We start from the raw sequence: 13,114 nt of genomic DNA, 5'->3' as shown, positions 1-13,114 counted from the left end.
CTTCTGATAGCTTGTCTTGGAAAAGTAGAAATCCCTTTGCGGACCACCTGAGCTCTGTCGCGGACCACTAGTGGTCCCCGGACCACACTTTGAGAATCACTGGTTTAGAAGGTGCAGGATTTAGTTGAAGTTCCTGTACAAAAAGAAGAGATCGGCACACTTCAGGTCTTTTTGTGTGCAATGCTTTCCCCAAGCTTGCAAACCAAGTAAAGCTTTGCAAAAAAAAGACATGGATCCCGTTTCTCAAAAGTGTCGTTGCTAACCAGTTGGCAACTTAGTAGGTTGTCAATGGGAAATTGCATTGCAACCCAAGTAAGTTGCTAGCTTAGTTAGCAACAATGTTGTCGAGAAATGCACCCCTGAAGTGTGCGGATGTCCTCTTTTTGTACTTGAATAATCTAATAAAAGACTAAAGAAAAAAATACAGTATATGTAAAAAAACAAAACAAATGGCATGTACCGCTACTATAAATCAAGAGGCACAATTGTGTAGATCAGTGGTGGGCCCTGAGGGGTATTCCAAGTGGGCCTTGAAATCATTTTCCAAAAATAACAATCATATTTTGGTGTATGTTGTTTATTCTTAATTGGGTCAGAGGTGGGCCCCTAACATTTTTGACAATTTCGAGTGGGCCCCAAGTTGAAAAAGGTTGGGAACCCCTGGTGTAGGTACAGTAGTTCCTAACTTCTCTCTCCTCGGTTTCTTTTTCTTATCCAGGGTCCACCACATCCTCCTCCACCCTTCAGAACGAGACGGAGCTGGGAGACGACGACGTATTCACGGTGAGTGACGAATACAAAAACCTCAAAAATCAGAGGTGTCAATCCCGGGGTTAGAAAGCAAAACAAAAAAACCCCGCCACACTGTACTTGACGTGTCGCTGCATAACACATTCATAGCAGCTGTTATACACTTTGCATGAAGGGTTCAGGGCAGTGCGTGCGTGCGTGCGTGGATTTGACACAGTGGCTGCGTGCATGCGTGTGTGCGTGCATGGATTCAGCACCGTGTCCGGTTGGTGGGGAAGAACTAATAGGCCATTTGGGACATACACTTTATTTTTATTATTGAATACGCAGACGCCGTCACGTGAATAGACCTCCGTGGCAACCACTACTATGTGTGTGAGGGAGGTGTTAAGAGAGAATGGTCTGTGAGGACAAAAACAAAAATGTGTCAAGCTTAGGGAGAGTGAATATATAGTGTACCAGCATTGCTTTTCAAATAGAAGGTGGATGTGTGCAATGGTTGTGTGTGTGTGTCTGTGTGTCTGTGTGTGTGTTTATTTGCCTGTGTGTTTGTATCTGTGTATGTGTCTGCGTGTATGTGCTTGTGTCTGTCTTTAAAAGAAACAGAGGTAAACAGAGAGAGAGAGAGAGGGAGAGGGAGAGTGTATGTGTGTGTACGTGCGTGCGTTTCTGTGCGTGTGCGTGTGTGTGCGTGCGTGCGTGCGTGTGTGTTTCCTCTAGAGTAGTGTGTAGTATGTCCAGATGCCAGGCCTGGTCTGACCTGGTCCTGTGCCTACTGTGTGTGTGTGTGTGTGTGTGTGTGTGTGTGCGTGCGTGTGCGTGTGCGTGCGTGTGCGTGTGCGTGTGTGTGTGCGTGTGTGTGTGTGTGTGTGCGTGTGTGTGTGTGCTTGCGTGCCTACCGTCTTGTCTGGTCGGGGGGCTAAAATGGATAATTAGTGCGCACACTCAGACAGGGGGGTATAAATATGCAACACACACACACACACACACACACACACACACACACACACACACAGGGTCGCTGACAGCTCTGGCTGGGCCCGAGACAAGGGCATCTGAAAGGGCCCCCCTACCCAATACATACAATGTAATGATGATCCAATTCTGGACCCCTTCTTTCCTTGGGCCCGGGACAAGTGACCCCTTTCTCCCCCTCCTGTCAGCTTCCTTGCACACACACACACACATACACACTCACATACGCTACAAATACATCACCTTGCATACACAATGCATAGCTCTCTCTCTCTCTCTCTCTGTCTAACACACACACACACACACACACACACACACACACACACACACACACACACACACACACACACACACACACACACACACACACACACACACACACACACACACACACACACACACACACACACACACACACACACACATACACAAGCGGAAGTCTGCACGCAAAGCATTTTTAGCCGGACAACTGTAGACGGTGCTAACACGGTCAGACAGCATCAGAATGCATCTAAAAACATGCAGGGTGAATTCATTACATGTTAATATAGCACACACACACACAAACACACACACACACACACACACACACACACACACACACACACACACACACACACACACACACACACACACACACACACACACACACACACACACACACACACACACACACACACACAGGCTGCGTTCCATTCATAAATAACAACAGCGCTTCCGATGGTCACTTCCCAGAAAACACTGGCACTTCCAGTGCATATCCTGTGTCTGTGTATGTCTGTCTGTGTGTGTGTCTGTGTGTGTTCTTTCTGTCTGCTCTGCTAGTTAACAGTAAGGGGGGTATTAATGTATTTTGAGTTGAAAGGTGAAACTGCCAGTATTATTTCTATGTCTGTCTGTCTCTGTGTGCCTGTCTGTCTCTCTCTTCCTCGTGATCTTCTGCAGCAGGTGCCGTCCTTCTAATTAATTACAAATTATATAAGATGGCCACCCCTAGCAGAACTGATTTCTAAACTAATGTTAAAGGTGGGGTTGCAGGTATGACATCACGTTTGGGGAACTCCCCCAGGATTCTAAGGTTCTACATAGACTCCTATGAGCCTGCGGAACCCCCAACGTGATGTCATAATAGTACATATTCTTAAAATGGTTAACCTGCAACCCCACCTTTAATTATCTCTCTTTCTCTTATTCCCTCCATCACCCCCACCTTCCCTCCTGCCATCTCCCCATTATCTCTCCTCCGTCAGAATGCGACAGACAGCTCGTCCAACTCGTCCCAGCGGGCGCGAGACCGGGAGACGTCCCTGCAGACCCTGGCCCCCATCAGCCTGTGTGAGACGCGGAGACACCAGTGCATCATGGACCACCTGTATGACCAGCACCGCTTCTCAGACCACTACTTTATGGACCAGGTCAGAACCGCTATCTGGACCTGTGTGTGTGTGTGTGTGAGAGAGAGAGAGAGAGAGAGAGAGAGAGAGAGAGAGAGAGAGAGAGAGAGAGAGAGAGAGAGAGAGAAAGAGAGAAAGAGAGCAGTACATCCTGGACCACCTGTCCGACCAGCACTGCCTCTCAGACCACTACTTTATGGACCAGGTCAGAATCGCTATCTGGACCTGAGAGAGAGAGAGAGAGAGAGAGAGAGAGAGAGAGAGAGAGAGAGAGAGAGAGAGAGAGAGAGAGCAGTAAGTCATGGACCAACTGTACGACCAGCACTGCCTCTCAGACCACTACTTTATGGACCAGGTCAGAACCTCTCTCTGGACCTGTGTGTGTATGTGTGTGGGAAGGGGGGTGTGAGAGAGAGAGAGGGCACATTTGCTGGCACCTGGCTGAGATGTGTAGCTATTTATTTACCTTTGTAACTTTTGTTTTTTGCGATTGTCACACCATAGCACAATTTGTACCACTGTATTTATACTGTAAGAATATTTAATAAAGATGTTTTTAAATTCAAATTCTCTCTCTCTCTCTGACCCCCTCTCTCTCTGTTCCCATGTCCCATGATCCTCTGCAGTCGATGCCGTCCTTCACCACCTCGTCGTCGTCGCGTCACGTCCGCTTCCTGGTGTCGGACACGGAGCCCGAGGAGGAGATCGTGCGCATCAACCCCCGCGAGCGCGCCTGGCTCTGCACGGGCTACGAGGACTACCGCCACGCTCACCCGGCCATGGGTCGCTACGGCTACGGCAACAACAACAAGACGTCGTCCACCACCCCGACGTCCACCACCACCACCGCGCTGTACCACCCGCCGTCCTCCCTGGCGGCCCTGAGACCCCTCCACCAACACCACCACCTTCACCCGCTCCACCACCACCAGTACCAACACCACCAGTACAACATCCACTCGCATCACATCCACGAGCCGTTTGGCCACACGCCTTTCCTCCCCGTCACAGACCCGGACGCCTACGTGCACTTTGACAAGTCGGACCCTCCGAAACACGACTACACCTACCCGTACCCGTCGGGCGGGGGCGGGGGAGGGGGCAAGGGGGACCCCCACCGGACCGAGGGCAAGAAGTTGGGTGGGAACGGCGACGGGGGGGACGGCAACGGGAGGGGCGTGGCAGTGGTGACGGGTCAACCCCGTAGCCTGCAGTCGAAGTGGCGGAGGGGACTGGGCGCTTTCGCCGGCAGCTTCCGCTCCTCGTCGTCCTCCAACGCGCGCCGGCCGGACTCCTCCTCCTCCTCGTCTTCGTCCGCGGCCGTCGTCGGCATCGGCGGCACGGGGTGCGGAACGTCCTCCTCCTCCTCCTCCGTCGCCGTGGGGATCGCCGGCGGGATCATGACCACCGCCGGCTCCGGTTCCTGCTCCGGCGAGCGCGCCCAGTGCGTCTACTGCCGCGACCTGTTCCGGCGCGAGGACAACCGCCGGGGCCACTGCACCGAGGCGCCGGACCCCGTCCGCACCTGCATCCGGCGGGTCAGCTTCATGTGGTGTGCCGACTCGCTGCTCTACCACTGCATGTCCGACCCGGAGGGCGACTACTCGGACCCGTGCTCCTGCGACGCCTCGGAGGGCGAGCGCTTCTGGCTGCGCTGGGCGGCACTGCTGGGGCTGTCGGTGCTGGCTCCGTGCATGTGCTGCTACGGGCCGCTGAGGGCCTGCCACCGCTGCGGCGTGGCCGTGCACTGCTGCGGGGGCCGGCACAAGGCGGTGGGGTGATGTACGCCAGGCAGGGAAAGAACCGCGCGCCCGTGAGCTTCCCTTTCAATCCATTTTCCATTGCTGGGGTTGCGTTTTTTCAAAAGCCATAGTTGCTAGCCAGTTAGCAAGTTGGGTAATTGTGCTGATGGCGAAAATTGCGTTGCAAACACTAAAGTAGCTAGCGCAGTTAGCAACTATGGTTTCGAGAAATGCGCCCGTCACAGGAATGGAAATGGATTGAAAGAGAGATCATCGGTGTGCGGTTCTTTCCCTGCCTTACATAGGCTTTGCGTTATGGCCCTGAACCCGGCTAACAGAGGTTGGAAGTGTATGGGATCTGACTGGGATTAGTAGGGTGATGTATGACAGACTTCTTGGGGATGACATCTTGACTGTGATTAGGGAGGTTTTTCTTAAAAGGGGACGATCCAACGCAGGTACCGCCACAAGACCGTGAGGTGACACTTTAATGGGGTGTGGTGACACATATTCTGGGGTGGGCACCGTGACTTGTGATTGGGAGTATAGACAGAAGTTTTGTATGTAAAACATTGCAAGCCAGTTCAACGTAAAAAGGTAAGTTGCCCTGCTGCCCTAAGTTTTTAAGGCTTAGCTCAATTCAAGGCTTCCTCAAGTTGAGCTAACTTAAAAACTTCAGGCAGCAGGGCAGCTCAGTTTTTTACGTTTATCTGGCTTGCAATGTATTAACAGCGTAAGGAGGCCGACCCAGTACGAGAGCCGACAAAAAGTTGGGAGGGGATGACATCGTCTTTGGGATGACAACAGAACTGTGAATTGTGAAACTGATAGGAGGTTTTGGATGTCACATGATGTTTGGGAGTGACACCGTGACTGACTGTGATTTTTTGGGGGGTGACATGTTTTTACGGTCACTGGTACCTTGACCATCACTTGTGGGCAATGGGACCTGAATAGGATCCCTTTTAATTTTACAGTGTGCTAGTCACAGTGTAACTGTAACAGCAACACTGCACTGTAAAACATTGCAGTCAGTTAAACGTAAACAAGTAAGTTGTCCTGCTGCCTTCAGTGTGCAAGTTAACGTAACTTGAGAAAGCCTAGAATTTACTTAAATCTTGTGTTGAGTTTACCTACAAACTTAAGGCAGCAGGGGAGCTTACTTTTTTCACGTTTCACTGGCGTGCAATGTTTTACAGTTTGTGAAATAAAGCTATCGCCCTGTCAGAGCGGACCACAGAGTGATCATCTGATCCACAGAGAGGTGATCTGGAATTTGCCACCCCGAACCTAGATTTCTACTTTACAATCCAGTTTTGAATAATCAATGCCAAGACAAATTCTCCAAGCCCCCATCTCCCACCTGTCTCCAATACCTCTGTCCATACCCAACCCCCACCCCACCCCCCATGGAAGGCCTGTAGTAGTCTGGGTACTAAGATACGATTAAGGGCTCCTCCACTCCTGAATCGGGGCCAAATAATTGTCTAAAACGTGTCAAAATGTGTACAGGCCTTATATACAAGTGGTTTCGATGGAGAGAACATGATGAATGCGACAGAAAAAAATGGGGACAAGGAGAGAGGACGTAGAAGACAAAACAGAAAGGAAGTAGTTTGGACTTGATCACCAGCATGGGATGAAAGAAGAAAAAGAAAAGAAAGGAAAGATGGAACCCTGTACTCTAAAATGAACAGACAAGAAAAGAGGGGAAGAGAGAGCCCTAAGGACTATGAGCATTGGGCGTTTCTATTTTATAAATATATATATATAAATATATATAAATATATATTTTGTTTGGTTTTTGTATTTGTTTATATTTTTTTCTTTTCTTGCTGACCTTTTGTTTGCCAAATCTCTGACAGAAACAAAAACAAACTGAGCGAGGAATGGAATAGGGTTAAAGGAACGGAGACGGTTTTTATTTGTCATTTGTCTGTTTGTTTATTTGTTTGTGACCAGAGTGGGTTGGTTGTTGGCATTTCTCAAAACCTAGTGCGCGCACTTCCAAGTGTGTTCCTAATTAGTCACGCCCAGTGATTGGATACTCTTTATTAGTCACACCCAGTGATTGGATACTCCGTAGAGTTCACCAAAGAATATCCAATCACTGGGCGTGACCAATTAGGCTGATACACTTGGAAGTGTGCGCACTAAGTTTTGAGAAATGCCCACTGTCTCCACAATCATGATGGCTATTTGTTTTTGTTTAATTTTATTTTTTTATTTTATTTTCACATTATTTTATTTACTTTCTTTTGTTAGTTTGTCATGTGTCAAAGGGGTACAACTCAGAAGCTTCCGAGATATACATTTTATGGACTAAAAAAAAAAAATATCTGTTTCTATATAAAAAAAATCTATATGAAAATATTCATAAACCGGTACTTTATATTTTTACACTTATGTGTTGTAAAGGCTTGAATTAGTCGTTTTATTTCTTGTCTTCTTTTTTTTTACGATAAGTTTGGTATGGTTGTTTGTTGACTTGTTTGTTTGTTGATTTGTTTGTGTTTACCTGTTGCCATAGCTTGCCAGTTGTTGATAACACAGGGAGATTCATTCCAAGAAGGTGATTGGGTGACGAACCAGGTTCAGTTATCCCCGGATTTTGTCATAAATGAGCTAACAACAGGGGCCTATACAGTGTTGCCAGATTGGACGGTTACCCGCCCAATTTGGCTACTTGGGGTGGCCGTCTGCGGGTAAAAACGGGAAAAATTGGCCACTTGGCGTTTTTTTCTGCAGTTTTGTGCCCATAGAAACCACTGCAATTTGTTGAAACTGGGCAGAATTTAGCTCATTTTGGCGTTTTTTGAGAACCTTTTGGGCGGGATTTGATCAGACACATCTGGCAACACTGGGCCTATACCACAAAGCTGGTTGAGGAGTAACACTTGAGAAAATGAGGACTCCAGCCTCTTCTATTAGGTGATTTACCTCTTAACTTAACTTGGTTTACTCCTGAGCGAGCTTTGGAGTATAGGCCCCAGAGCATGGAGTCATCGCTTTCTTGACAAAATGATACCTGCACTCAGACTGGTATCCAGACAACTCTCCACCCAAACACCAACATTTCCATTCATTAAATTTTGCAAAGGTGGACGAAACTCCGCCTTTCCCCTAAGACATCTAGGAGCAGTGTACAGTTGCAACACTGACAGCATTGTCCAACACATGGTAAAAGAAGATATAGCATAAAATACAGAATGTGGTAAACCAGTTAGCAACTTACTTGGTTCTCAATTGGACTTTGCATTGCAACCAAGTAAGTTGCTAACTTAGTTAGCAATGACGTTGTGGTGAAATGCACCCCTGTATACCGGTAATGGCAGGTTTACCACATTCTGTAGGTTGACTTAGCCTGGTGCATTACTCCAGTCATGTCCTTGGAATATGAAACCCCCTGATTCTCGCTTTCAGCAAAGGCACTTAAACGTACACTGACTGTGATCATTAATATGCCTAGTGTCAGGACCATCCCACTGTGTGTGTGTGTGTGTGTGTGTGTGTGTGTGTGTGTGTGTGTGTGTGTGTGTGTGTGTGTGTGTGTGTGTGTGTGTGTGTGTGTGTGTGTGTGTGTGTGTGTGTGTGTGTGATTGTTAGTGCATTTTTTTTTTTTTACTGAGGTGGGCTATTAAGTCAGTTCAGATGCTTTGTGTACCATGTGTCAACTGTGTGTGTGTGTGCGTGTGTGTGTGTGTGTGTGTGTGTGTGTGTGTGTGTGTGTGTGTGTGTGTGTGTGTGTGTGTGTGACCCTGAACTTTCCCCCAAAACACAGAATGTGGCCATAGATTGTTCTGGAAAGTTGTATCCCAAATCGACAACATTGCTGTGGAAAAGGCTTCTAGTCCCTTTTGCTTGGTACAATCAGAGTAAGCAGTGTACGTGAAGAGCTCCTTTTTTTGCTAAACGCTATATATCCTTTTTCAAAAATGTATTAAAAAATTATTATTATTAGTAGTGAAATTTTAAAAAGTGATAAAACAATTCTCAGTTAATGTCAGTTCACTGTTTTGATGTTTGACTTTGATGACGAAAAATTGGATAAGGTTAGCCCAGTTCCAAACCCCTTGATGCTACATTAAAATCAGGAAAAAAAAATAAACAAATAATGAAAATTGAAATTATAGCGTTTTGGAAAAAAGCTCTTCACATGCTAATTACACGTGCCTAGTTCTCGGTAGTTCTCAGCATTTTAACATGTTTAAAATGTGTCTCAAACATTTCAAACCTCTTTTCAATATGCTATCAGTCGTAAATAAAGATTACGAGTGAATTATGAACAAGTCTCTTGGACCACAGTCGTCATTAAACCATCATCACAGGCAATGATTTCAATGTTCCATGTCTATTTCACTTATCTTGAGGGCATAGGTATAACAAGTAGAAGTGCCTTTATCTCATATCACATGATATTACACAGAGGTTACACCAGTTATTCCAATGAGGTGGAAAAGACATAACCTAAAAACCCAAGAAGAAACTAGAAGCACTCAGAGAGTGCAGACCTCCGCCAAGGAAGCTGCTTGATAGAACATCTGACTATGTTACCCTGTCTTTCTGCCTTCTTTTTGTGGAGTTAGAAAATGGAATGTTTTGCCCTGTCCCGCAATTTCATTTGCGGTCACTAGGGGCGTCTAGATGTATAGGATGTATAGATGCGGATCACCACCAGAATTTAATCACTTGTTCCTTGGCTCATTACCTACACCTCCACAAAGTTTTGTCCAAATCCGTTGATTAGTTTTTAAGTTATCCTGCTGACAAACAGACAGACAGACAAACAGACTAACCAACTTGACCGAAAACATTACAACTAAGTAATGGAAAGGCATTACATGGGGAAAATCTGTAATATATACTAGTTATAAATGCTAGTAACTTAAGTTACAATCTATTTTACTGTAACCTGGATTTTAATGATGTTCAGTGTGGTGGGTCAGAAAGAAGCTATTCTTCAACCTGCTATTGCATGCTGCGGAAACACCTGGATGGGAGGTGAAATAGTCATGACTCATGAGTGTAATTAGCACCGCAAATCACGTTATCCATATGAAGTTATTTTGGCGAGAGTAACTAAATAAGTAATGCAAAAGTAGTGTAATGCCTTACATTTTAAATTTAGTAATATTGTAGTGTAAGGGATTATTTTGAATAGACAGTAACATGTAATCAGTAATGCATTACTGTTTTTGAGTAACTTGCCCAACACTGTCATTACGTATCATGCCCTGTATACATAAGGTTAGCTGTCCCTGTAGGACAACTAAATCTACTCCTGTTCATCTGAATGAACTACAGAAACATGAAAAAATGCTGTTTAAATTAAGTCGCTGACAGAATGTTTTTCATCACGGAATGCCAGCAGTTGATACAAATCTGAACATGGTATGTAAAACAATTTTTTGTATGAGAAGTGTTTCCCACGACACTCGTAGTGGACATCTCTGCATTTGGGGTTTTCTGACACCAGACTATGGAAGTGGTCGCGAGAGTCATCGTTCAATTACCATTGACTCAATTAAGCATTGGCTGACAAGTGATTAATTAAACTTATTATATGGTGTGACGTCATCGGTCGAATGCTCCATTCATTTCAACGGGGCTCCCCAACGTTCGCACGTCTGTTATTTTTCGATAACGGACGGGTTGGCCTATAACAGACCGCTGTCAATGGCAACAAGACTTTTCACTGCTAAAGCGACTTTTCAACAAGACTCTAATCAGCTGCTGTGATAGACAACACCTGTTGTTCTGGCTACCTAGCTGTTGCCTAGCGGTGTTCCAGAACGGCACTGTTTTGTTTTGCGCAGCAACAATCTTAACATTAAATAGGCCTAAAGAAATGTCCCCGCCATGTGTGAATCATTTAAGTATATCCATATAATAAGCGGGTTAACTTTCGGCGAGTCGGTCGCTTTGTGGAATAGCAGCACTTCAGAGAGAACAAGACCCCTCCGCTCCGCGTCGGGGTCTAAAGTTTCTCTCTGTCGTGCTGCTATTCCACGGTAGCGACCTTCTCGCCGAACCTTAACCCTTACTTAATAATTTTAAAGGCTTAACTGTGCAGGTTGGGTGATAATTTGTCGAACAGCATAATGCACACAAAGCAAAACACTTGCACAGATAGATGGCATATAGATGTTTATAGTATTTTCCAATTCGATTCCAATAATACAGTACGTCCACACAAAAAAAACCATCGCCAGGCCCTGCCGTGGCCAAACGGTAGGGCACTCGTCTGCCATGCGGCTGAACTGGGTTTGATTCCCGGCCTGGGTCCTTTGCCGGCCCTTCCCCGTCTCTCTCTTCCCACTCGCTTCCTGTCACCACCTTAACTGTCCTGTCATAAAGGAGGGAAAAAGCATTGCCAGGGCTGAAACTGGTCCCACACTTCTGGGGAATGAAAATAAAAGGGAAAAAAGAAATTCCAAAAATAATTTTATGTCGACAGGGAGAGACGCAAAGAGAATAGGCCTTGTAAGGGGGTTGGGGTACGTAATAAATGATGAGGAAAAGAGAGAGAGAGAGCAGTCTTTCTGAGGTTGTGTTCTTCTTACTTTGGAATCCCAAACATTGGCCAGCAAGCAGCGCCCCCATATAACACACATACACACACACACACACATACACACACACGCACACACACACACACACACATGCTAGCATTTACAGCACGCTGTTTTGATGAAGTCACTTCAAATGCTCCTCGAAAACCCTCCCCCAAAACATAAACACACACACACACACACACACACACACACACACACACACACACTCTGACAAAATCGTACACACTCATTATGTAAGCACACATAGTGAACACACACACACACCCTCGCATACACACACTCTATACAGATACACAAAGTCTATTGAACTTGCAATGAGCTGCATCAACAAGAATTCTCCAGTTTCAAGTGCAGACAGCGCGGGCGCGCACACCCACACACACACACCCACACACACACACACACACACACACACACACACACACACACACACACACAGACCCACACAAACCACAGGTGGCAAACGGGTATGTTGTCCTGGACCCAGGGAGATAGGGGGGTCCCACTTGCATTATACGTACGTATTGGGTTGGGTGCCCTTTCAGATTACTTTGTCCTGGACCCAGCAAAAGCTGTCAGCGGCCCTGCACACACACATATACACACGTGCCCACACAGACACACACACGCACACACACACACACATAGCTCAGCTCACTACAGCTCAGCTCAGCACAGAGGCCTGACAAACTTGTGTAAGCCACTTGTTTGTTTGATAAACACTATCAAGTGTTTTGACTCTCTGCGTAGTCAGATAAGGATTCTGGACCCAGTTTCTCGACAGTGTCGCTGCTAACCAATTAGCAACTTAGTAAGTTGCCTATAGGAAATTTGCATTACAACCAAGTAAGTTGCTAGTTTAGTTAGCATCGATGTTGTCGAGAATCGCACCCCTGGCCCCAAGGGCTGTCCAGTGCATTTAGCTGCTAGCAACTTGACTTCTTAGCCAGCTAGTTTCAACTTGACTTCTTTGCCAGCTAGTTTCTCCGCCAGGCCGATTCATCTGCTTGCTTGATGTTGATTGAAAAAGTAGCAGTTATACCTCTCCGGACCAAGACGAAACATGTGTGTGTGTGTGTGTGTGTGTGTGTGTGTGTGTGTGTGTGTGTGTGTGTGTGTGTGTGTGTGTGTGTGTGTGTGTGGTAGAGAGAGAGTTTATTATGTGTCTGTAACATACAGTACGTCTCTGCATACACTGTGCGTGCATGTGTGTGTGCGTGTGTGCGTGAGTGCGTGCGTGCGTGCGTGCGTGCGTGTGTGTGTATGTGTGTCCGTGCGCGCGCATGTGTGTGTGTGTTTGTGTGCGTGTGTGTGTGCGTGTGCGTGCGTATGTGTGTGTGTGTGTGCGCGTCCATGCGTATATGTGTGTGTGTGTGTATGTATGTGTGTGTGAGGGTCAGTGAGAGCATCACTCAATAAACAGGAAATACTCTGCAAGTGAGAGACACACACAGACCGTGAGGTCAAATAGTTAAGGTTATGCGTGTGTGTGTATGTGTGTGTGCGTATGTGTGTGCATGCTCGTGTCAGTATGCATAGCATCTATCTAGATCAGGGGTGGGAAACCTTTTTCATTCGAGGGGCCACTTCAACTTTTATGAAGTCCTCCAAGGGCCGTACTATGAACACAAACCAGGATGTCACGCTGTACTTTAGGCCTATTTTTGAAGGGGCCACC

The 13,114-nt window shown here is 46.5% G+C and overlaps 1 protein-coding gene across 1 annotated transcript in view; it reads left to right on the top strand.

The window, feature by feature from the left end:
• Positions 1-8,456, top strand: part of spred2a (sprouty related EVH1 domain containing 2a) — a 30,749-nt gene extending 22,293 nt beyond the window's left edge. The window contains exons 4-6 of the mRNA XM_063199391.1: positions 719-783; positions 2,976-3,140; positions 3,746-8,456. Coding sequence (XP_063055461.1) covers positions 719-783; positions 2,976-3,140; positions 3,746-4,900 — 1,385 coding nt within the window. The 3' untranslated portion in view covers positions 4,901-8,456. The remainder of the gene's footprint in view (positions 1-718; positions 784-2,975; positions 3,141-3,745) is intronic.
• Positions 8,457-13,114: the final 4,658 nt, after the last annotated feature.

The sequence above is a fragment of the Engraulis encrasicolus genome, chromosome 1 (genome assembly GCF_034702125.1).
Source record: "Engraulis encrasicolus isolate BLACKSEA-1 chromosome 1, IST_EnEncr_1.0, whole genome shotgun sequence".
Lineage (NCBI taxonomy): Eukaryota > Metazoa > Chordata > Actinopteri > Clupeiformes > Engraulidae > Engraulis > Engraulis encrasicolus.
This window is presented reverse-complemented; position numbering and strand designations above follow the sequence as displayed.